This window comes from Aedes albopictus, chromosome 3 (assembly GCF_035046485.1).
Source record: "Aedes albopictus strain Foshan chromosome 3, AalbF5, whole genome shotgun sequence".
Classification (NCBI taxonomy): Eukaryota; Metazoa; Arthropoda; class Insecta; order Diptera; family Culicidae; genus Aedes; species Aedes albopictus.
In genome coordinates, this window is record NC_085138.1 from 340,328,300 (window position 1) to 340,352,308 (window position 24,009).

Below are 24,009 nucleotides of genomic sequence, written 5' to 3' on the forward strand. Positions count from 1 at the left end.
TGTCGGATCACTTTGCGGTCTTCGGCAAAGTTTTTCGGCTCATCCTAGGCTATTTGAATAATTTCCGAATTGTCAAATTTAAAGAAAATTTTCGGTTATCCCAATTGGCTTCTTTAGCGGTGTTGAGATAATTCCATATTCGGAATCTGCATGCCAAACTGAGCCGAAATCCAAATTTTCATGAATTTTGGTGCCCGGGAACCTATTTAAAAATCAATTTGAAGTTTGTATGGGAGCGATTTGTCGGATCACCCCTCGTCGCATTTTGTACTGGGCGGAGCTGTCAAGCAGTTGCTCAGCTGTCAAAAGGTGATTTCGAAAAATCTCTTTGAAATTGGTTTTAGGCACCAAAATAAAGTTCTAAAAATCTGAAAAAAATCATAGTGGCTCAGAAAAAGATGCTCTTTCGTATGAAATCGAAAAAACAATTCATTTTTCTAAATTTAAAAACCCAATTGGAACTAATCCCGCACAGATCTCTCAAAAGAGTCGCATTAAAGGTGTGTTCCTCACGCATGGAATGTATCACTTTGTTCCAAGTGTTCGCGCAACGGGGTGAAAATCGCGAAGCGTAACGATGATGATGATGACGATGATCATCAACACCACAATCAGAGGCTGCTGCACTAACCCACACGCTAACGCCGCTCAGCACTAAAGTGCATAATTTCCAGACTACACCAAAAATGTGTAACCCTTGCACATTTACAAAATCAGCTCCTGTGTCCGCAAAATCGTTAAATTCGCAAAAATTTTTGTACAGCAATCTAGCTAGGTTTTCTAGTGACCTTGGAAAACAAAAAATATATCGACATTTCGCATCTAGACGAGTGTACGAGCTGTTTTTGAAAATGTGTAACTGCTACACATTTTTGTGTGGTCTGGAAATTATGCACTTATGAGTAGGGCTTACACATTTTAGTGCTAAGTGGTTTTAGCGTGCACCACCACCACATAACGAACGACCGGCAGCCCCAAGGGAAGAACGTGGCTGAGGCGAGGACGTGGGATTGGGAACTACGGCGGCGGACGAAGCAGACTGCACGTAGACGTTTAGGAATTAGTGCATAGTGTGTGGTGGATCCATTCAATGGGCGACAAAGGTCCTCCGGCACACATACACAAACAGAGGTGTGGTGCCGATAGTGCAACACTAAACCGTCGATGTAATTCTGCGAATAATGGCATTTATTTATGGTAGATTGCAATCATTTTTTGTAAGTAAAGAAAAATGTCAAGCATTGACCAATCCAAATTCCTGTGCGGTAGTGGTTTGTGTTCAGATTTCCCGTGTTAATCTATCTGTAAGAACTTTGTAAACATCTTTTGTTCTCACGTATATGGATAGGCTTGCATTAGGTTTCGTGAGACATTTTTTGGACAACTCAATAGAGAAGAAAATTCAATATTCAAAAATACATTTTGCCCATCTAGACGATCCCGTTGTGCTTACCGTAAAATCATTGAACTTTTTCCGTTGTGTGAGTGAGATCCATCTCGCGAAGCACAACCACCACCAAAGCTGCCGACGACAACACGACTCAAACGTCACTTCAAAACACTGTTCGCAATCATCATCAGCAGAGCAGCCAGCGAAAATCATCGAATTCAAATTAGAACTTTTCCCAGCGTGCCATCACTTCGATGATGACTGTCTCCTTCTAGCACACACATCCACTGCACTTCTCTCCTCTTTACTCCCGGAGATTTTCAGATATTCACACAATCACACCAGGAAAGGAACATTCTTCGGGTGCTTGAAAAAAATCTAAGCCATATTCTTCTGCACACAGGATATCCATCCACCCTCGCCCATCAGAACCAGAAATTATTTCGATTTTTCACACTAACCACTCAGCGTAATCCACCGCGCACTACTCGTACCGCGTTGACACCGCTCCGGGGAACCCGTTACCGACGACGTTGGAACCGATCGAGCGAAAGTTTTTCCGACTTGGCACAAAATTTGCGCGACCGACCGAAAATCCAAAAACCGACCGAGCGCCGCGCGATAGTGGAAAAGAATACCGCACCCGAGTGGGAGGGGAGCGCCGATAAACGAGGTGACAAGCTGCTGCGCTGCTGGCAGACACACGCAAAACGTGTGTGTGTCGGGCGTCTCTTTCTGTCTTGTTGCGCCAGTCCTGCCTCGATGATGATCGAATTGGTTTGTCTTCTGAGCGAGAAAATTGTCCATCTTGCTCCCGCATTCACACAACGTGGGCAAGAGTAAAGGAGAGCGAGAGAAATTGTTAGCAGAGATAACGGTACGGGTGGAGCTTTTGAAAGCTCTGTAAAAGGTGGAGGGACAGTTCTGAAAATGGAATTAGAGCGACTTGACCGTCCCGCATCAAACTAAACACAAATTAGCAACTATTTTTAAGGCACGCAGAGAAACACTACAAATCAAATCCACAGACAAACAGACATACTACTCAAATCGCAATCATCGCACGATTTAACGGTCATTTTGAAAATATAGTAGGTTCGGACTGTGCTCGCATGTGTCATGGTGGCGCTGCTGTGCCTACATCACCTCTCAATTTTGGAGAGAAATGAACGCGACGCCGATCAATGTTTGCATAAAATGACTCAATCATGAACCTTCATTCATGTTTTATGAATGGATGACGGCACGGGGGAGTCGTCACCTGATAAATTGTTATTGCGGCGCTCATAATAAATCCACATTGGGCGGCGGCGATATGCCCGCGAGGAGATTCCCGTGATACAGACGCAATGTCAAAATCGAACAGATACTGTCACCTAGAGTCAGTCTAGTTAGAGTCTGGCGGACTGTCACTTTCGATCGGAGCCAATCGAGCATGACGTCACGGTGTAGCATTTATCGGTGAGGACACTATGACGTCATGCTCGATTGGCTCCGGTCGAAAGTGACAGTCCGCCAGACTCTAATTATAGGGACTCTACTGTCACCCACCCAGCAGCATCGCAGAAGCCTTCAGGCCGTTCATATCAAAACAAAAGTTTACACAATGGCAACTCAGGTGGCCAGAAATCGTAATAGGTAATATTTATCGCGACATTGATTCAAATACGCATACGCATCACCTCGTCGGCTTTGTGTTTAATAATCGGGATGTTATTTAGTGATGCTGCAGGGGGATGCGGCTTCATCTTTTCCATTTCCACATTGCGTCTGTATCGCGTGCATCTCCTCGCGGCTATATCGCCGCAGCCTAATGTGGATTTGATATAAGCGTCGCATGCGATTCTATAACATTCCCCAGAAAACCATTCCCCAGAAAACCAATCCCCAGAATCCCATTCCCCAGAATGTACCATTCCCCAGAAAACCATTTCCCAGAAACCCATTCCCCAGAACGTACCATTCCCCAGAATTCCATTCCCCAGAATGTACCATTCCCCAGAAAGAAAATAAAACTATTGTTTTATTTCTGAATGGTTTATCTTCTTCTTCTTTATGGTTCTACGTCCGCACTGGGACTTGGCCTGCCTCTCTTCAACTTAGTGTTCTTTGAGCACTTCCACAGTTATCAATTGAAGGGCTTTCTTTGCCTGCCATTGCATGAATTTGTATATTGTGAGGCAAGTACAATGTGTAACCGTTGGTTCCAAGGTAGCCTTGTGGCTCCACCACAATTATAAATTTTCCCAATTTCCTTTTCTAGATTCCCCCTCAATACGCCCCTGGTAAATATTCCACATTAAACTTCGGGTCTGTGGCACTCATGGTAAGCGTGAGTGTATGAGTGTGTCGCACTCTCATAAGCAGCTGTCATGTTGCGAGTGTCACTGAGGTCGAGTAGTTTGAAGATCGGGGCAAAACATTACCTCGCCCTTTTTATATTGACCTCGCAGCACCAAATCGGAGTTCGCCAGTTGGACTAGCGAAGCGAAGTTTTCAGCGAACTTTCTGTCATTTCTCATCCGACCCGACATGCATCCCTGATGTTTTCGTTTTCAGTCCGACACAGTATCGACAGTCACGACTTTATCCTACCTGGGGGTCTGTCAGTGCGAGCACGCCAAATTTTGCGTGAGTGAGCATGTGGTGTTGGTGGTTAAGGTGAAACTGTACTCTAGCCGCTGTAAATAGGACAAATTATTTCGGTATTTATTTTTTGCTTTTTTTGCGAAAACTCAATCTGTAGGTGTTTATTTACAGAAAACAATAAACGCACGGGTACAATAAGTTTGCAAGTTCGGAATTTTGTGTAAAATTGGTTATTGTTTTCACAACGGAAAAATGTTTCTGAGTACCATGGTGAGTCCGTCTCATCTCACCTTAAGTTCGCTAGTAATGCAGTGAAATTTGAGCGATGCTCATTCTTCGGTTTTCTTCCAAATCCACAATACTCGCCGATAGATGGTGCACACCTCATTAATGAAATAGGGTGTGACACAAAATATTAAAACATAAATGTTGAACATAAAATAAATGTTAAATGTTTGTACCGTCGCCTATAAAAACGGCAAGCTTCGAAGCAAACGTTCTCTTTCTGTGGCAAATGCTGGAACGTAATAGTAGTGCGCGCGTGTGTAGTTTTTTAGTTGTAATTGAGGTTAGTGTTAATTGTTGAAAAACCTCATGTTAGTGGAATAATTATTAATTAGTCTTTTTCTCTTTTTGTTAGTACGTCATGCACAATACGAAAAATAAGTGTAGTGACCGTTAGTTCGTTAAAAACAAGTGTTAGTACGACAAAAATGTTGGGTTAGTGTGTTAAATTGTTAATTTCGTCCTTAAGCTAATTTCCGTTAAAATTGTTATAGTTCCATGCAATACAAACAACAAAAACGACTAATGTACGAAGAACAACACATATAAATTAAAATCCACAAGAAAAGGTAATTAAGGTGTTAAAATTGTAAAAATGAAGATTTGGTGCGATTAGTTGTGTGAACGTCCAATTTCTAAAATCTGGTGGTTAGGTCCAGACATTGGGCCTTTTCTTTTTCTTTGTGGCCTTTTTTCGCCAGAACCACGGAACCGCAAGCCATCCGGTTCAATAGTGCGCGCTCGACGTTCGTTGTGCAATTCCAGCCAACAGAAACCGCCATTGCTACGACTAGTACCTGCAATAGGCCGTCGGCATCTCCAAGCCGCCATCTTGGCAAATAAGACGAGTCGGAGGACACCTATGAGTCCGGCTCCGGTCTGCCGAATTCCGAAACATCCCCAGCCAGAAGATGAGCGGACTGATCACCCGCTCGTGCTTTCCCGACAAGCTAGTCAATCACCATCCAGCAACAGTAGTTCTCAACCAGCAAACAAACACCGAAAACCGCAAGTAAAACCCACCAAACACATGTGACGTCCAAACAAATTGTAAATATTGTAAATAGTTAGAAAATTACCGTGAACCAATATATTAAAGAGTTAATGTTGCCCACCCTATTTGGTTGGCACGCATCTCTATGTCCAGAGCTATCCCCTTAGCAATTGCGAGATCGACGATGACAGCGTGAGCAAACTGTCACGGAAGATGAGTAGGTAAAATGAAAAACAACTAACTTCGATCGATGCAGTAAACGTGTTTGCAATTTCCAAATACTTTTCTCTTATATTACTACCAAAACGACTGTAAATTATCTTGATTATACCTAAACAGTAAGTTAAAACTAGGTTGCGTTATATTGTATAAGAGTGACTAACAGTTTAATTCTAATCGCAGAAAAATAGCAGAAAGTGAATTCGAGCAACTGCTAACCTCTTTCTACCTCTACACACTATAATTAGAATCAGAAGCGGTATGTTATACTAAAACGAATAGAATCTCTCCGAACATTACTAATTAATTATGCTTGCAGCTCTAGCAAGAACATCGCTACATAGGGGACACATATGCACACTGAGGGGAACTAAACGTGAGTATGAAATGTTAGCTAAACTCACACCTATATCTATATTGCACAGAGTTATGAGCACACGAAACAGAAAACCACATAAACCTAAATATAGACAAGCAAAATCGAAACTTATACACAATGTCATGCAAACTTACAGCTATAACACGAATCATATTCGTTTTCATGTATTAAACAAGACTAACTGTTAAAAATGAATTCGCAGGAAAATTATAACTCTCCGTATCCCAAAACCCTACGTGTTGGATTGAGTTCATAATTTCGGAAGAAATCCCCATTTCGAACAAGTGTTGCTGATTGGCAACAATTTATAATTTTCGTTTATACACTAATTGCGATGTCAGGCCGTGGTAATACCGACGATGGTAAGTCGTCGAAGGGTACGAAGACAAAAGGTACTAGCAGAAAGCAAGTGGTAAATGATGATGTGGTTTTGGTGGTCACAGAGGGTACACAGGGATCCAGAAACGAAAGAACTGCATCTGACGACATATGTCAGGTATGTCGGAAGTGTGATGATAAGGCCATGGTACAGTGCGACGACTGCGACAGGTGGTGTCATTTCACGTGTGTAGGTGTCACTGAAGAGGTCAAGGAGCTCAGTTGGGTTTGTTTAAAGTGCCAATCTGCTCAAAAAGCAAAGTCAGCCAGTTCTTCCTCGCGACGCCGAGACCAACAGAAGACATCCGAAAATGCAGTTCTGAATCCACAGTCCGGAGGAGCCAAGACGTCGAATATTCCTGCACTGGTAATACATACAGCTACCGATGCTCATTCTAGCCAGTCTGGCGGCAGATCCCGATCATCGAAGTCGTCGCAGAGTCTTTTGAAGCTACAGTTGATGAGATTGGAAGAAGAGCGCGCATTCGAAGAAGCCGAAGCTGCGAAGTTCCGGGAATATCTTAAGGAGAAGTACAGGTTGCTAGAACAGATGTCAAACCGATCAGAATCGAGCTGCAGTATCGCGGAGAGCCGTGTGGGTAAGTGGGTGGACAACGTCAACGATGCCTTCCAAGACGAACGAGAGCCCGGCGGAGCAACGGAAGCGTTCAACCCCAAAGGACATTCCACTACCCATCCTCCTGTTAACCACCCAGAGATAGTTTGCTCCCCAAACAGCACGCCATTGTATGGCGATAGAAGTCCTCAAGCTATGATCGCTGAATCCTTCGGACCAGCCGTGCGACGCGCGTCATCTGCTGCCTCCGTAAACTACTACAGTCAACCTGCTCCAGATAGAACCTGTAACCGTCGCTTATCTGAATTGGGCGATCGCCACGGTTATACAGCACGCCAACCAACCGCTACTCAACAATATCACCAAATGCAGTACCAGTCATCAATTGACGATGATCCGTGTTCCCTTACACGAAGTCAACTGGCAGCACGGCAGGCAGTATCAAAGGATCTCCCAACGTTCGCCGGCAGCCCCGAGGAGTGGCCTATCTTTATTTCAATGTTCAACAGCTCTACCGCGATGTGTGGATATTCAAATGAGGAGAACGTAATACGTCTACAAAAAAGTCTCAAGGGCAAGGCTTACGACGCGGTTAAAAGTCGATTGATGCATCCCTCCAATGTGCCGGGTGTGATTGACACTCTAAAACTGCTATTTGGTCAACCGGAGGCGATCGTGCACTCATTGATTTGTAAAATCAACGCTATTCCACCGGTAAAGGAAGACAGACTTGAAGCCTTGGTCGATTTGGCAGTAAATGTGCAGAATTTCTGCGCTACCGTCGATGCATGTGGGCTAGACGACTACATGTATAATGTATCGCTCCTCCACCAGTTGATCAATAAACTACCACCAACTATCCGGCTTGACTGGGCCCGTTACCGTCAGACGATCCCAAGGGTCAACATGGCGACTTTTGGAAATTGGCTTTACTCGCTCGCTGAGGCCGCCAGTACTCTTGCGATTCCACCTCTACTTCAAGAAGCCAGATTGCCGAAAGTCGATTCTCGTCCAACGAAGAAAACAAACATGTTCCTCCATACACAGTCAACACCAAGTGAGGAGTCTCCGGAACGTCCACCGGCTGATTACCATACGTGCCCACTTTGCAAGGGAAGTTGCAGTACCGTAGCCGTCTGTAAAAGCTTTCTTGATTTACCACGTGACTCGAAATGGGCGTCAGTAAGAGAGCTTGGTATATGCCGAACATGTCTTCTACGTCACACGGGGAGATGTGATGCAAAACCGTGTGGGAAGAACGGCTGTCCATACTACCATCATGAACTTCTGCATAACGATAAAAAACCTCATCCAGTTTCCAAGAATACTCCGTCAGTACAAGCTACAACTGTAGTCTCTCAAACAGACGCTGACCATACGCAACGATGTAATACGCACCAAGCGGATACCAACACCGTCCTTTTTCGATATCTACCAGTAGTTCTGCATGGTGAAAAGGGATCCATTCGAACGTACGCCTTCTTGGACGAAGGGTCAGCGATGACCTTGTTGGACCAGGAGCTTGCCGATCAGCTGGATCTTCCTGGCCCCATAAATCCACTCGCTCTTAAATGGACGGGAGGCACCGAGCGCTGTGAAGAAAATTCCCGAGTAGTGGATCTGCGCATCAATGGAACGTATAGCAATGCCAAAGAGTACCCGCTGAATGGAGTTCGCACTGTCAAAGAGTTAATGCTACCTTACCAGTCTCTCGACATGGACCGGATGGCTCAGCAATTTCGATACTGTCGGAACCTACCTATTGAGTCTTACTCGAATGTTCGCCCTCGAATCCTAATCGGATCAAAGCATGCTCCAATCGGCCTTGCGCTAAAGTGTAAAGAAGGGAATCTGGATCAACCCATTGCTGTTAAAACCAGATTGGGATGGACGGTTTATGGTGGAGGCAGCGACAGTGAGACAACAAGCCTTGTTCACTACTCGTTCCATGTTTGTGAAAATGTTCCACATCTAGATGACGACCTTCATCAAGCAGTTAAGGCATATTTTGCTATCGATAGCATGGGAATTTCTAAGAACGGCAACGAACTGATTTCTACCGAAAACCAACGTGCTCTCTCCATGCTAAAAGGTCTCACAAACTTCAACGGGAAACAATACGAAACCGGATTGCTTTGGCGGCATGACAGGACCCGCCTTCCAGACAGCAAGGAAATGGCTCTACGAAGATATTACGCTCTTGAAAAACGAATGCAAAAGGATCCGGACCTAGCTACAACACTGAAGCAGAAAATAGACGAATATTTGACTAAAGGTTACATTCGTAAACTTTCATCCGACGAGCTTCAGAAAAGTTATCCACGTGTTTGGTATTTACCTATTTTTCCCGTTCACAACCCTAATAAACCAGGCAAAATCCGCATAGTGTGGGACGGCGCAGCGAAAAGTTTTGGAACATCTCTCAACTCAGCGCTCATAACAGGACCTGATCAGCTTTGTTCGTTATTTGCAATACTACTACAGTTTCGAGAGCATGAAGTTGGTGTAACTGGTGACATAAAAGAGATGTTTCATCAGGTGTTAATACGAAGAGATGATCAGCAATGCCAGAGGTTCTTTTGGAGAGACGAGAGCGATGAAGTCCAAACGTATGCTATGAATGTGATGACATTTGGGGCCAGCTGTTCGCCAGCATGCGCACAATATGTCAAAAACGCGAATGCTGATCGTTTCGCTGCAGATTATCCCGAAGCGGCATACGTTATCAAACATAAGCACTACGTTGACGATGCAATGTTCAGTACTAAGAACTCCAATCATGCCATTCAAGTAGCACAGGAGATCCGCCAAATCCACTCAGCGGGTGGCTTCGAGATACGAAATTGGGTGAGCAATTCACCGCAGGTTCTGTCGGCTTTGCAAGAGGATACGACAAGTGAGAGGAGTCTAGATCTGACCACGAGCCCCATGGCTACCGAAAAGGTATTAGGAATGTGGTGGTGCACCGCATCGGATGAATTCATCTACAAAATCAAATGGGACCGCTACGAACCGGATCTTCTGACAGGCATGATACGCCCTACTAAGCGCCAAATGCTCAAGATCCTTATGTCCATTTTTGATCCTCTTGGACTTATATCTCATTTCCTAATGTACCTAAAGGTTCTTTTACAAGATGTTTGGCGATCCGGTACTCAATGGGATGAACAAGTGAACACTACATTGTTTGAAAAGTGGTGTATATGGCTAAAAGTACTACCGGAAGTAGAAACGGTCAAGATTCCCCGATGGTTCCAGTCGTCAAGAAACTCCGGATCCTGTACAATACAACTGCACACTTTTGTGGATGCTAGCGAGAGCGGAATGGCAGCAACGACGTTTCTTCGATTTGTCCAGAAGAATTCAGCTGTGTGTACCTTAGTGGCGGCCAAAACACGAGTAGCTCCGTTAAAGTTCCACTCGATTCCAAGACTAGAGTTGCAGGCAGCACTGGTTGGTGCTAGGCTTGCTCTGACTGTTACGGACTCCCTCTCCTATTCGATCAACCAGCGATTTTTTTGGACCGATTCCCGTGATGTCCTCAGCTGGATAAATTCCGACCATCGACGATACAGCACATTCGTCGCATTTCGTGTGAGTGAAATTCTAGACATATCGGAATCCAAGGACTGGCGCTGGGTACCATCCAGGCAAAACGTAGCAGATGACGGCACGAAATGGGAAACGCTGCCGGACTTATCGCCAGCGTCTAGGTGGTTCACGGGACCTGCCTTCTTGCGTCGGGATGAAACAGAATGGCCAACCATCTCTGTCAAAGAGTCGCTTACGAGTAAGGAACTACGACCTTGTTTTATTGCCCATCATGCGATACGCGATAATCTAGTGGATGCCTCAAATTTCTCCTGTTGGAAGCGACTCAACAACGTGGTTGCCTTAGTCCACCGATTCGTAAAAAACTGTCGTCTAAAAGTAAGCAAGCGACCGACTCATTCCGGACCATTAACCATGCAAGAACTACAGCAGGCACAAAGTCTGCTATTTCGTCAAGCTCAACACGAAGGATATCCCGAGGAAGTATATCTGTTGTCAAGAAATCACGACAAAAAACAATCAAACCCATTGCCGAAAACCAGCCGTCTTTTCAAGCTGACTCCGTGGTTAGACGAGGAAGGTATCATGCGGATGCGTAGCCGCTTATCAGCCTGTCAGTACGTTTCCGAGGATACAAAGAAACCAGTGATTCTACCAAAAGATCACCCTGTGACCACCTTGCTAATCAACCACTATCATAAGAAATTTAACCACCAAAACCACGAGGCCATCATAAACGAAATACGTCAAAAATTCGTAATATCGCGCCTCCGAAGTCGCTACAGAACTATACGAAGAAACTGTCAGATGTGTAAAAACGAACTATCAACTCCACAACCCCCAATGATGGCGGACCTCCCACCAGAGAGGCTAGCAGCCTTCTCACGCCCATTTACACACGTAGGAGTTGATTTTTTTGGGCCAATGGATGTCGTTATTGGTAGGAGGAAAGAGAAAAGATGGGGAATGATTGCCATTTGCCTAACAACACGAGCAGTACATGTAGAATTGGCAAACTCCCTGAGCACCGACTCGTGCATTATCGCTCTACGAAATTTTATCGCACGCCGTGGCACTCCGAGGACCATCCGAAGCGACCGTGGGACAAATTTTGTCGGGGCCAGTCGTGCACTCGACAAACTTCGAAAAATCACTCAAGAAGAAATTTCCAAAGAATTTGTCAGTGTGGAGACAAATTGGGCTTTCAACCCTCCTCTGTCACCCCACATGGGTGGCAGTTGGGAACGTCTTATCCGAAGCCTCAAAAGGAACCTCATGGCAATCCGCCCTTCAAGAACACCATCCGAAGAAGTTCTGCGCAATATGCTTACGGAAGTGGAAAATACCCTGAATGCACGCCCACTAACTCACGTTCCCGTCGACGACGATTCCTCTCCTGCGCTAACACCAAACCACTTCTTGTTGGGGTCTTCGAACGGTATGAAGCCACTGGTACCGTTAGACGACCGCGGAGACCTGCTTAAACAAAATTGGCGAATGTCACAAGCCCTGGCGACACAATTTTGGAAACGCTGGTTATCGGAATACCTTCCCGAGATAACTCGCCGAACAAAATAGTACGTGGACACAAAACCCATTGCTGTAGACGATGTTGTAATAATCGTGGACCCCAACCTTCCACGAAATTGCTGGCCGAAAGGCAGGATCATTGCCACGCATCCTGGTAAAGATGGCCGCATCAGGTCAGCTACAGTGAAGACAGTGAATGGTGTATACGACAGACCTGTAAGTAAGTTGGCAGTTCTGGACGTGAGACGTGATGGAGAGCAAGTCAACCTATCGCACTAGGTTGCCATACCCGGGGGGACTGTTGCCCACCCTATTTGGTTGGCACGCATCTCTATGTCCAGAGCTATCCCCTTAGCAATTGCGAGATCGACGATGACAGCGTGAGCAAACTGTCACGGAAGATGAGTAGGTAAAATGAAAAACAACTAACTTCGATCGATGCAGTAAACGTGTTTGCAATTTCCAAATACTTTTCTCTTATATTACTACCAAAACGACTGTAAATTATCTTGATTATACCTAAACAGTAAGTTAAAACTAGGTTGCGTTATATTGTATAAGAGTGACTAACAGTTTAATTCTAATCGCAGAAAAATAGCAGAAAGTGAATTCGAGCAACTGCTAACCTCTTTCTACCTCTACACACTATAATTAGAATCAGAAGCGGTATGTTATACTAAAACGAATAGAATCTCTCCGAACATTACTAATTAATTATGCTTGCAGCTCTAGCAAGAACATCGCTACATAGGGGACACATATGCACACTGAGGGGAACTAAACGTGAGTATGAAATGTTAGCTAAACTCACACCTATATCTATATTGCACAGAGTTATGAGCACACGAAACAGAAAACCACATAAACCTAAATATAGACAAGCAAAATCGAAACTTATACACAATGTCATGCAAACTTACAGCTATAACACGAATCATATTCGTTTTCATGTATTAAACAAGACTAACTGTTAAAAATGAATTCGCAGGAAAATTATAACTCTCCGTATCCCAAAACCCTACGTGTTGGATTGAGTTCATAATTTCGGAAGAAATCCCCATTTCGAACAAGTGTTGCTGATTGGCAACAGTTAATGTCTAGTTAATTGTTGTTCCACTATTTTTGTTCTTGTTCGTCTTTCCGGGTTGAAAAGGCAACCATCAAGCCTCGACGTCCCAGTATTACCACATTGAGTGAAATTTGTCTGTGGATCTTGTTCGGTACCAGTTTGTGTCATCGCTTTATACATTTGTGTGTGTGTGTTCCCTTTATCAGCCATCGTAAATTTCAATGCTCCTGCTCACATCAGTGCTTCTAACAGTCAGCCCTCCCGAGAAAATGCTCAAACCACAGTTACGACCCTGAAGATCCTTTACCACCCCAATCCCTGAGCTTGCAGGTTACAAATGATACTCTATGCCCAGGGAGTCGAGAAAATTTTCCCGACCGGAACGGGAATCGAACCCGCCGTCTCCGGATTGGCGATCCATAGCCTTAACCACTAAGCTAACTGGAGACCCTGAATGGTTTATATTAATCGCTAAAAATCAAATATTTAATCGTAAGAAATCACCAAAAGAAAAATCCTGCCAAAAATTCTTAAAAACTTTGGAAATAAGCATGATTTGCCTTTACAATTTAGGTTATTGGTATAATTATTGGCTTCGCAACTGCTTACTTTTTCAACATACATTTTTCCTTCTTTTCTGCATAGGTTGTTCTTTCGAATTGCACTTTTCAGTAAATTATCGACATCAGAATTTCTTACATTTTCTACGTAGTTTTTCCTTCTTTTCTGCATAGGCTGTTCTTTCGAGTTACACTATTCAGGTAATTATCGGCACCACAAGCACAGGTATTTAGAAATTTGAAAAAAATATTAAATAAATATTTTAGCAATTTTAACACCGGTGGAGGCTGTAATGCCCATAATTTCCCGAAAAGTGCAATTCGAAAGAACAGCCTATGCAAAAAAGAAGGGAGAATCTATGTTAAAAAAGTATATACGCAGTTGCGATGCCGATAATTTCCTGAAAAGTGCAACTCGAAAGAACAGCCTATGCAAAAGAAGGGACAATTGTTGATGAACATATAAGCAGTTGTAATGCCAACAATTCTTATAACGACTCAAACATTTTTTTAACGAAGAAGGAAACGTAACACTCTGATAATTGCCATCGTACTTCGATTTAACGGTTTATTTGAGGGTTGACCAACTGCCAATCCGCGGCGCTCGCATCGTTTTTGTTCGAGTTTGACACTACTGCCACCTAGTTGATGGTTGGGTAAATTCAGTCCTTTTAGAATTAAGCGAATCTGTTTCCGAGACTAAAATTTGAATCGAAAAATGTTCGAAATGGTACGTCTGTTTGTCTGTGGTGACATTGTTTTCCTTTCGGCATTCAAAAACCCAACACTGTTCCTTTTTTTAAACAAGCTTTTTTTTTAGAATTTAGGCAATTGGTACAATTATAGGAATTATAACTGCTTTCATTTTCAACATAGATGTTTCCTTCTTTGCTGCATAGGCTGTTCTTTCGAATTGCACTTTTCAGGAAATTATCGGCATCACAACTGCTTACTTTTTCAACATAGATTTTCCCTTCTTTTCTACATGGGCTGTTCTTTCGAGTTGCAATGTTTAGGTAATTATCGGCACCACAAGCACAGGTGTTTAGAAATTTTAAAAAAAATATATAATATCAATATATAACATCAATTTAACACCGGTGGTTGCAATAATGCCCATAATTTCCTGAAAAGTGCAATTTGAAAGAACAGCCTATGTAGAAAAGAAGGGAGAATCTATGTTGAAAATGTAAGCAGTTATAATTCCAAAAAAATTACTAATTGCCTTCATTCTAAGAAAAAAATTGTTTTAAAAGAAGGAACATTGTTGGGTTTTTGAAAGCCAAAAGGAAAACAATGATACCTTTTTCCTTCTTCATTAAAAATATTTAGAATTGCTGGCATTAAAACTGCTTATACCTATGATCACTTTTTCTATTCCATAGTATTGGAATAATGATAAAAGCCCTTCTCATACCGCATGAATGAAGGGCCTTTGAAGCGAATAATTAGGAACATCCATTGGGATGGATTCCTTCAACCATTTGCGTAGAAAAACGTGGTCAGTTGAGTCTTTCCGAGTAACTCAAAGTTTTCGACAGAAATTCTTTTTAATATAAACCGACCATAAACTGGTCCATTAGCATCTTGTACACTGAACAACATCAAAAGAAAATGCATTTTCTCTGTAAATTTTGCACATCACTTTTAAAACTTTATTCATCGTGAAACAAGTGCTGCACAATTTTCACAAATCTGTCAAAAACAAAACATTTTATAGCAACGCAACTGGAATGGACAGTTTGTGATCTTTCAAGATAGGTTTAAAGATCAACATGCAACTGTGTACAATGGCAATTAAACGTTTGAACCATTGTAGAATATTTTTATGGATATATCGTATAAGAAATAGATGTTTGCGCGTAATAACACTATAATGTCAAAATCCTTGCCTATAACATATCATTATGATCAACATTGTACTGTTTGTGTATCGAATTAAACTTTTTAGACGAGTATATTAAGCTTTTCTGGGGAATGGTACATTCTGGGACATGGATTTCTGGGGAATGGTGCATTCTGGGTAATGGATTTCTGGGGAATGGATTTCTGGGAAATGGTACATTCTGGGGAATGGTACATTCTGGGAAATGGTTTTCTGGGGAATGGAATTCTGGGGATTGGTATTCTGGGGAATGGTTTTCTGGGGAATGTTATAGAATCGTCGCATGCAGATTTTCTGACCATCAGATCGCTCAGTGGTGCGGTCATATTTTTGCAACATGATGGAAAAGAAGAAGACAAACGCGTTTCGCGGATTTATCTTGCAAGGCACAATACATCGAGCCGAGGGAAACAACACCTGCAAACGAATGTTGCGGATTGAGCATTACAGAGGGTGCTAGTGAGATGCCAAACGATGTTTTTGAAAGAAATTTCTTCTATGTAATATGTCTGTGTCAAACCTTCATTTTTTTTACTTTTATTTTGAAGAATTTTATTTTATTAGATCCTAATCACAGCCATTTTGAGTTCTTCTGAATCCCGCTCTCTACAACCCGTCATCGCCATAGGAATCATCATCCAAAGACTCAACACTGGACTCATCATCATCGTTGACTTCCTCGCGCTCGGTTTCACTAGCATCCTCCATCAGATCCGGATTCCATTTGCTGCTCCGGATGGTAACCCCCTGGAACACTTCCAGGATTTTGTCCACGCAGTACTTCAGGTCGGTCTGGTTGGCACAGTAGGGATTGGAGTACAGATACGCCTCCAGGAAGGACGGATCGTTCAGGGACGGGTCCGCTATGATGGCGAACAGGGAGTTCTGAAAGTTGGGAGAAAGTGGAAGACAATAAAAATCGATCTAATTTCTTTCAAATTAGTAAATTATTGGCGCTCTTCAGCTTAGTGTGACAGACAGACAGACAGACAGACAGACAGACAGACAGACAGACAGACAGACAGACAGACAGACAGACAGACAGACAGACAGACAGACAGACAGACAGACAGACAGACAGACAGACAGACAGACAGACAGACAGACAGACAGACAGACAGACAGACAGACAGACAGACAGACAGACAGACAGACAGACAGACAGACAGACAGACAGACAGACAGACAGACAGACAGACAGACAGACAGACAGACAGACAGACAGACAGACAGACAGACAGACAGACAGACAGACAGACAGACAGACAGACAGACAGACAGACAGACAGACAGACAGACAGACAGACAGACAGACAGACAGACAGACAGACAGACAGACAGACAGACAGACAGACAGACAGACAGACAGACAGACAGACAGACAGACAGACAGACAGACAGACAGACAGACAGACAGACAGACAGACAGACAGACAGACAGACAGACAGACAGACAGACAGACAGACAGACAGACAGACAGACAGACAGACAGACAGACAGACAGACAGACAGACAGACAGACAGACAGACAGACAGACAGACAGACAGACAGACAGACAGACAGACAGACAGACAGACAGACAGACAGACAGACAGACAGACAGACAGACAGACAGACAGACAGACAGACAGACAGACAGACAGACAGACAGACAGACAGACAGACAGACAGACAGACAGACAGACAGACAGACAGACAGACAGACAGACAGACAGACAGACAGACAGACAGACAGACAGACAGACAGACAGACAGACAGACAGACAGACAGACAGACAGACAGACAGACAGACAGACAGACAGACAGACAGACAGACAGACAGACAGACAGACAGACAGACAGACAGACAGACAGACAGACAGACAGACAGACAGACAGACAGACAGACAGACAGACAGACAGACAGACAGACAGACAGACAGACAGACAGACAGACAGACAGACAGACAGACAGACAGACAGACAGACAGACAGACAGACAGACAGACAGACAGACAGACAGACAGACAGACAGACAGACAGACAGACAGACAGACAGACAGACAGACAGACAGACAGACAGACAGACAGACAGACAGACAGACAGACAGACAGACAGACAGACAGACAGACAGACAGACAGACAGACAGACAGACAGACAGACAGACAGACAGACAGACAGACAGACAGACAGACAGACAGACAGACAGACAGACAGACAGACAGACAGACAGACAGACAGACAGACAGACAGACAGACAGACAGACAGACAGACAGACAGACAGACAGACAGACAGACAGACAGACAGACAGACAGACAGACAGACAGACAGACAGACAGACAGACAGACAGACAGACAGACAGACAGACAGACAGACAGACAGACAGACAGACAGACAGACAGACAGACAGACAGACAGACAGACAGACAGACAGACAGACAGACAGACAGACAGACAGACAGACAGACAGACAGACAGACAGACAGACAGACAGACAGACAGACAGACAGACAGACAGACAGACAGACAGACAGACAGACAGACAGACAGACAGACAGACAGACAGACAGACAGACAGACAGACAGACAGACAGACAGACAGACAGACAGACAGACAGACAGACAGACAGACAGACAGACAGACAGACAGACAGACAGACAGACAGACAGACAGACAGACAGACAGACAGACAGACAGACAGACAGACAGACAGACAGACAGACAGACAGACAGACAGACAGACAGACAGACAGACAGACAGACAGACAGACAGACAGACAGACAGACAGACAGACAGACAGACAGACAGACCCGAACACCTACTCACCGAACGATACTCACCCTCAGCGCGACCGGCAGATCGTATCGTCGGATGCCCTGCATCTGAATCTGGAACGTCTTGATCAGATTCGCCCACTGTCCACGCAGGGCACATTGCCGGGCCACTTCCAGCATGTTAACGTTGTCGTTCGCGTAGCCCTCAACCCGGCGGGACCGAGCAGCACCGGCTTTGTCCAGAATACTTTTGAAGCAGCCGCCCACCGCCGTGGTGTTGCACTTCGCGGGTGGGGATTTTCCCTCCAGGAATTTTAGAGCCGCGTTCAGCTTGGAGCGGGGGATTCGATGCGTGGGGTATGCTTTTCCCTTGGCCGGTTTGCTGGGTTTTGCACGGGAATTCACTTGGCCGGATCGCGGTTTCGGCATGATGGGTGCTGTTGAATTTAGGCGCGCGCGGATTCACTCTTCTGTTTTTGTTTTTGAAATTTTGCGGTGTTTGCTTTTTCGTGACAGATGCCGGGCGGAACATTGGGAAAGTGGAATGATAAAGCTTTCGAATAGGGTGGCCTAAAGGCTCCAGAGCCTGCCACTCGCTTGTCATCAGCTGTTCCCGTTCCAGAGTGTTTTGTTTAGCAGTGATAAACAGTTTACGTACTGATAAGAAAGCATCCAGTGATAAAACTGACGCAAATTTTGATTGAATAATCAGGTAAGCTTGTTTATTTTCCTTTTTATGAAATTAGCAATGAAACTAGCAGTGAATTCTTGCCTCTAGACTGAATGCAGCCATCCTTTTTGCTCATGAGTGGTGCTCTGCTGGCAAGGCGAATCAGCGGCATTCAGAGATTCCGAAGAAACATGTCTGGTGCCAGCGCTGTATTGAGAGCCGGTTCCAACCCGAGGATTGCCATCGCCCAGATGCGCTCCACCAACGATAAGGACCACAACCTGAACCAAGTGAAGACCATCATCCAAAAGGCCACAAGCTAGCGTAAGACCGATTCATACCGGTAATTCGTTGACCGGTTGTTTGACCTTAGTTCCGCTCGTTTTCAGTTTGTGTTCTTCCCGGAATGTTGTGACTACGTAGGAAGCAATCGGGAGGAAACGCTGAAGCTGTCCGAACCGCTAACCGGTCAAACAGTGTCAGAATACCAGAAACTGGCCAAGGACAACGGTCTGTGGCTGTCGATGGGAGGCGTCCACGAATCGATAGCGGAATCGACGACGACGACGCCAGAGGACGTTCGGAATATCTACAACACCCACATCATAATAGACGATCGGGGCGAGCTGGTGGCCAAGTATAGAAAGTTGCACATGTTCAACGTGGTGACGCCGGAGTTCAAGTTTAGGGAATCGGAAACGGTGCGATCGGGAAGCGAGCTGGTACCGCCGATTGAGACTCCCATCGGAAGAGTTGGATTGCAAATTGTAAGTTGAACATGAATGCTGACTCTGGTTGAAGTGTATTACAAACCAAAAATTTGATCATTTTAGTGCTACGACGTTCGTTTTGCGGAAGCTAGTACCTTGCTTCGAAAACAGGGAGCAGAGATCCTGACTTACCCTTCCGCTTTTGCCGTCTCAACAGGCCGTGCCCATTGGGAAGTTTTGCTCCGAGCCCGTGCTATCGAAAACCAATGCTTCGTGATAGCGTCAGCACAAATTGGGTTCCACAATAAAAAGCGCGAAAGCTACGGCCACGCCATGGTCGTCAATCCCTGGGGCGTTATTCTCGGCCAAGCCAGTCAACAGGACTTAGACGTCGTGGTCGTTGAGTTGGATTTTGATAAGTTGGCCAACGTACGACAGAATATGCCTTGCTTCGAGCATCGGAGAGACGATATCTACAATTTGTCCTATCGAAAGGGATCCGCAAAGTTGGAGAGCTTTGACGAGAAGTACAACTTCGGTGGCTATGACATTCCGAAGGATACAGTGTTCTACTCATCGGATCTATGCTACGCCTTTGTAAATATTCGCTGTGTTGTTCCAGGGCGTAAGTCAATCCCATTTTCAATTAGTAAATCAAAATAATAATTGCCTTTCCAACTTCACAGATGTCCTCGTCTCCACGAAGCGATGGGCAGCCCGGATGCCGGATCTAACCTCGGCTGAAATCAACGACTTCTTCCAGACGGTGTGTAAGGTGCAGAAGGTGGCCGAGAGTCTGTACGGTGGTTCGTCGGCCACCGTCACAGTCCAAGATGGGCCGGATGCCGGCCAGACCGTGTTCCATGTACACTGCCACGTGATGCCCCGACATAAAGGCGACTTTCCCGAGAACGATCAGATCTACACCGAGCTGAATCTGCACGACACGAAACCGGAACAGCCCCGGCGGCCACTGGAGGAAATGCGAGCCGAGGCGGGCCGATTTCGGGACGAGTTTGTCCGAATGGGGTTGTGAGGTTGGTATTTGGTGGGCGTTTTATGTGTACCGATAAGATATATAATGTTGTAACTATCTTGAAAATATTATATTTTTATTAATGTCTGACCTTATTCAGTGCCGAATGAGTCCTATTTTTTATAATTTATTTATTTTGTGTAACAACTTGAGATAAAACTTAAGATAAAACATGATCAAACTCAATTTTTGGTAATGGTCTAGGTCCGTTGTGAATTGACTGTCGTCGACGAAGCGGGTATGATAACAACTTCATTCGCTTTAGGTGACACAGGAGACACATGATGGAATTAAAATGTTCTGGAATATCACAATGTAGGCTGCATTAAAAATGGCAAAAGCTCTGAGTAGACGCATTTGCAAGTTTGTGCAAGTGGTGTGTTTATTGAAACAGCCGACGAAATGGCTTAACCCGACACTCTGAAGTTCTCACCTTTCAGCTTCGATAATATTCTTACGAGCTGCTTTGTTGTTTAAGCTGGTAGATAAGAACCTTAACGCAGAACCGTATCAGGAGTGGTCTACCAAAGATGTTGGTAACTTTCGAACAGCTGGACGAACTGATCGGCTACACGAGTGGACGGACTACCACCAGCAAGGACCTGAAACCATGCAGCTCGCTAGAGCCATAGCGGAGGCAGACACGTACGCCGAGGTGCTGAGGGCCATGCGAGGCGAAAATCGTCTCACACCGCTGGGCGCGAATGTAAAAAGCATCCGGCGCACCAGGACTGGAGAGATGATGCTAGTGCTGAAAAAAGAGGCGGCAAAAAAGGCACCTCCTACAAAGCACTACAGCTCAATGCGTATTGGGCGAAAAAGTGCAAGTAAGAGTCCTAACGGCGGAGGGGACTCTCCAGTGTAAAAACCTGGACGAGATCACCGACGCAGAAGCGCTCGCAGCCGCACTTAAACAGCAGTGCGAGGGAGATGCACCAAGTGTGTCGATCCGCCCGCGAGAGGGTCTTGTAAAGGCCCAGAAAGGAGCAAGCTCTAGAGGAATTGCGGAGTGGAGAGCCATATCGCCAGGGATTGCAACTCGGCACTAAAATGCCTGATTTGCAAGGCGAACAAGGGTGACACGGGCGGACCTTAATGTCCAGGCACGCGAGGAGGTCGAATCAGCCGATGATAGCAGGCTACACAGCTAAACCTGAACCACTGTAAAGCCGCACAACAGTTGCTGTGGCAGTCAGTCTCGGAGTCAGACATCGTCCTACTTTTGGACCCATACCGCATCCCTCCCGACGTAAACTGGGTAGCGGATATGGCCATGGTCAAGCTAGCGGCGATCTGTGCAACCAGCCGTTTTCCGGTCCAGGAAATAATTTCCACGTCGCACGAGGGCTTCAAGCGCACTAGTAGGAGTGAGTCCCATGGTCATCGGCGGAGAGCGGATAGCCGCTTGACTAACGCGAGAGGCTGGGCTCTACTCGAAGCTATGGCTAGACTGAATAACGTGTATGTCGTGAACGTAGGCAACAAAAAAAAACTTACAGTACGAACGGTGCAGAGTTCATCATTGTTGTTATCTTCTGGAGTCCGGGTCTAAACCCTAGCTCGGACTGGAGGGTCGACAATGTACATACGCACAGTGACCACCAGGCGATTTGATATAGGGTGGAACATGGAAGAAAACGGACCCAGCCGAAGATCATCGACAGTCATCGGGGATGGCTGACCGCGCGATTCGATAAGCCGGCATTTGTGGAGCGATTGCTTATGGAGGGTAACACCGACGATCTATCCAGCAATGATCTAGTCGGAACCCTAAGCCGTGCATGTGACGCCGCTATGCCAGGCGATCCCTACCCAGAAATGGACGCAAACCGGTGTACTGGTAGTGTCCAGAAATCGCAGATATCCACGCATCCTGCCTAAGAGCTAGAAGGAGGATGCAAAGGGCTCGAACCGATGAGGGTAGAATGGAAGTGCAGCTCCCCAGAAATGCTGCAGAAGATCGTGGAAACGTTGTTCCCGCGCCACGATACAAGACCAAGGGCCCCCGTCCCGGTAACGAATTATGAGGTCATCGCAATAGTGAAGTCGCTTAAGTTGAACAAGGTTCTGGGTCCGAACGGTATCCCGACAGTAGCCATCAAGACGTCCTTCAAGGCTGACATGTTCAGAATAGCTATGCAGAATTGCAGATGTGTCTAGACTGAGGGAATTTCCGGAGAGGTGGAAAAGGCAAAGATTGGTTCTACTGCCCAGACCCGGGAAGCCACCTGGCGACCCGTCGGCATACAAACCTATCTGCCTTCTGGAGACCGCCGGGGAACTGTTGGATCGAATCATTCTTTCGAAGCTGATGATCTAAATGACTCTAGCCTCTCGGATAACCAGATCAGCTTCCGAAAGGATCTATCGACGGTTTACGCTATTACGGTTTACGCTGTAACCAACACGACCGAGATAGTGCTCCAAAAGAAGCGAACGAGAATCGTGGACTTTGAGAGAAGTTGATCGGAGAGCCTTTGCAATCTTCGAACGTAAAGAGACCGTTCATAAACTACACACTAAGATGAGCTCGGCGATCGCTGTGTCTCAGCCAGGCTTCCCAAAAGTACCGCATCATGATAGCATTTTGATGGCTGTCACACTCTTATTCCCATGACAGCCTTGTGAATGCATGGTTCATGACAGCCCACAGAATTAAACTCATACGACCTACAACATCACTGTCGGGAACTGCTCACATTGTCTGCTTTCGCTTTGCTTTCGTTCGCCGATGACAACCTCGGCTCTAGCCCAAACCGTCTCTCGTTGGCTGGACACGAAGTGACGAAAATCGCTGCGCTCGGCCCGAGCATTTTACTTCTGTTGAACATGTCGAGTATCGTGGTATATCGCACGCTCAAAATTATCGACGCGTTTCATGTATTATGTATTTTTCAAATAGAGAATATGTACCTGTAAGTCTTATTCTAGTAGAGTATTTTGCATAGCATTATTTTTTATTGGCATGTGAAATGCACTGCCATGTTTTCAATATAAAAGAGAGTTGAATCTCACATCAGTGGTATATTTTAGCCAGATTACAATTTTGACAAACGCTGGCACAAACTTCTTTTCGCCCCTGGGGCATCTTGTGAAAGGCATATCATGTTTGTAAAAAAATTGTTTATTGAGCACATATTTTGTGAATAACTTTTAGCGTTAAGCCATGTGCTCCCGTGACAGCCTATGACACCCTTTACGCGACAGCCGGCTTGGTTAGCCGAAGATTGTCATCGCCATGCGGCCAACAATACTCACGACGTTTCCCACTCGGCTCGATACGACTCGAGTATGCAACTGTCAGGCAAGCAGCCAAAGCAGCGGCTGTTTCAATACATCTTTCGCTCATGCGTGTGCGTGCTGTTGGCGATACATTTCTCACTGATGGTGTTGCACACGGTAACGAGACATGGTCTGCACACA

General features: G+C 45.2%; 4 protein-coding genes and 1 long non-coding RNA gene across 7 annotated transcripts; 4 read left to right on the forward strand and 1 right to left on the reverse strand.

Annotated features, from left to right (window-relative positions):
• The first annotated feature begins 5,457 nt into the window (after positions 1-5,457).
• On the forward strand, positions 5,458-9,986 carry LOC134290864 (uncharacterized). Its single transcript, XM_062858078.1, has 4 exons — positions 5,458-5,596; positions 5,661-8,726; positions 9,513-9,882; positions 9,935-9,986. The coding sequence occupies exons 2-4, from the start codon at positions 6,191-6,193 to the stop codon at positions 9,984-9,986; spliced, it is 2,958 nt and encodes a 985-aa protein (XP_062714062.1). The 5' UTR covers positions 5,458-5,596; positions 5,661-6,190.
• Positions 9,987-10,666: 680 nt separating this feature from the next.
• Positions 10,667-12,978, forward strand: LOC134291637 (uncharacterized). Of its 3 annotated transcripts, XM_062859627.1 has the most exons (3): positions 10,667-12,419; positions 12,484-12,559; positions 12,620-12,978. In XM_062859627.1, the coding sequence occupies exon 1, from the start codon at positions 10,778-10,780 to the stop codon at positions 11,939-11,941; it is 1,164 nt and encodes a 387-aa protein (XP_062715611.1). In that variant the 5' UTR covers positions 10,667-10,777; the 3' UTR covers positions 11,942-12,419; positions 12,484-12,559; positions 12,620-12,978. The 3 variants fall into 3 exon arrangements, with proteins under 3 accessions (XP_062715611.1, XP_062715610.1, XP_062715609.1); XM_062859626.1 differs by having other exon boundaries at positions 10,667-12,559; XM_062859625.1 differs by having other exon boundaries at positions 12,484-12,978.
• Positions 12,979-13,305: 327 nt separating this feature from the next.
• LOC134291638 (uncharacterized) lies at positions 13,306-14,287 on the forward strand. The gene is made up of 2 exons (XR_009999198.1): positions 13,306-13,607; positions 13,697-14,287. It is a non-coding gene; the product is annotated as an uncharacterized LOC134291638 (long non-coding RNA).
• Positions 14,288-15,915: 1,628 nt separating this feature from the next.
• On the reverse strand, positions 15,916-18,709 carry LOC109424673 (uncharacterized). Its single transcript, XM_019699841.3, has 2 exons — positions 18,237-18,709; positions 15,916-16,292 (listed from the first exon to the last, which is right to left on the reverse strand). The coding sequence occupies exons 1-2, from the start codon at positions 18,597-18,599 to the stop codon at positions 16,014-16,016; spliced, it is 642 nt and encodes a 213-aa protein (XP_019555386.3). The 5' UTR covers positions 18,600-18,709; the 3' UTR covers positions 15,916-16,013.
• Positions 18,710-18,731: 22 nt separating this feature from the next.
• On the forward strand, positions 18,732-20,657 carry LOC109424681 (nitrilase and fragile histidine triad fusion protein NitFhit). Its single transcript, XM_062843093.1, has 5 exons — positions 18,732-18,882; positions 18,949-19,162; positions 19,214-19,607; positions 19,674-20,175; positions 20,237-20,657. Exons 2-5 carry the CDS (start codon positions 18,954-18,956, stop codon positions 20,584-20,586), a joined length of 1,455 nt encoding a protein of 484 aa, XP_062699077.1. The 5' UTR covers positions 18,732-18,882; positions 18,949-18,953; the 3' UTR covers positions 20,587-20,657.
• The last annotated feature ends 3,352 nt before the right edge of the window (positions 20,658-24,009 follow it).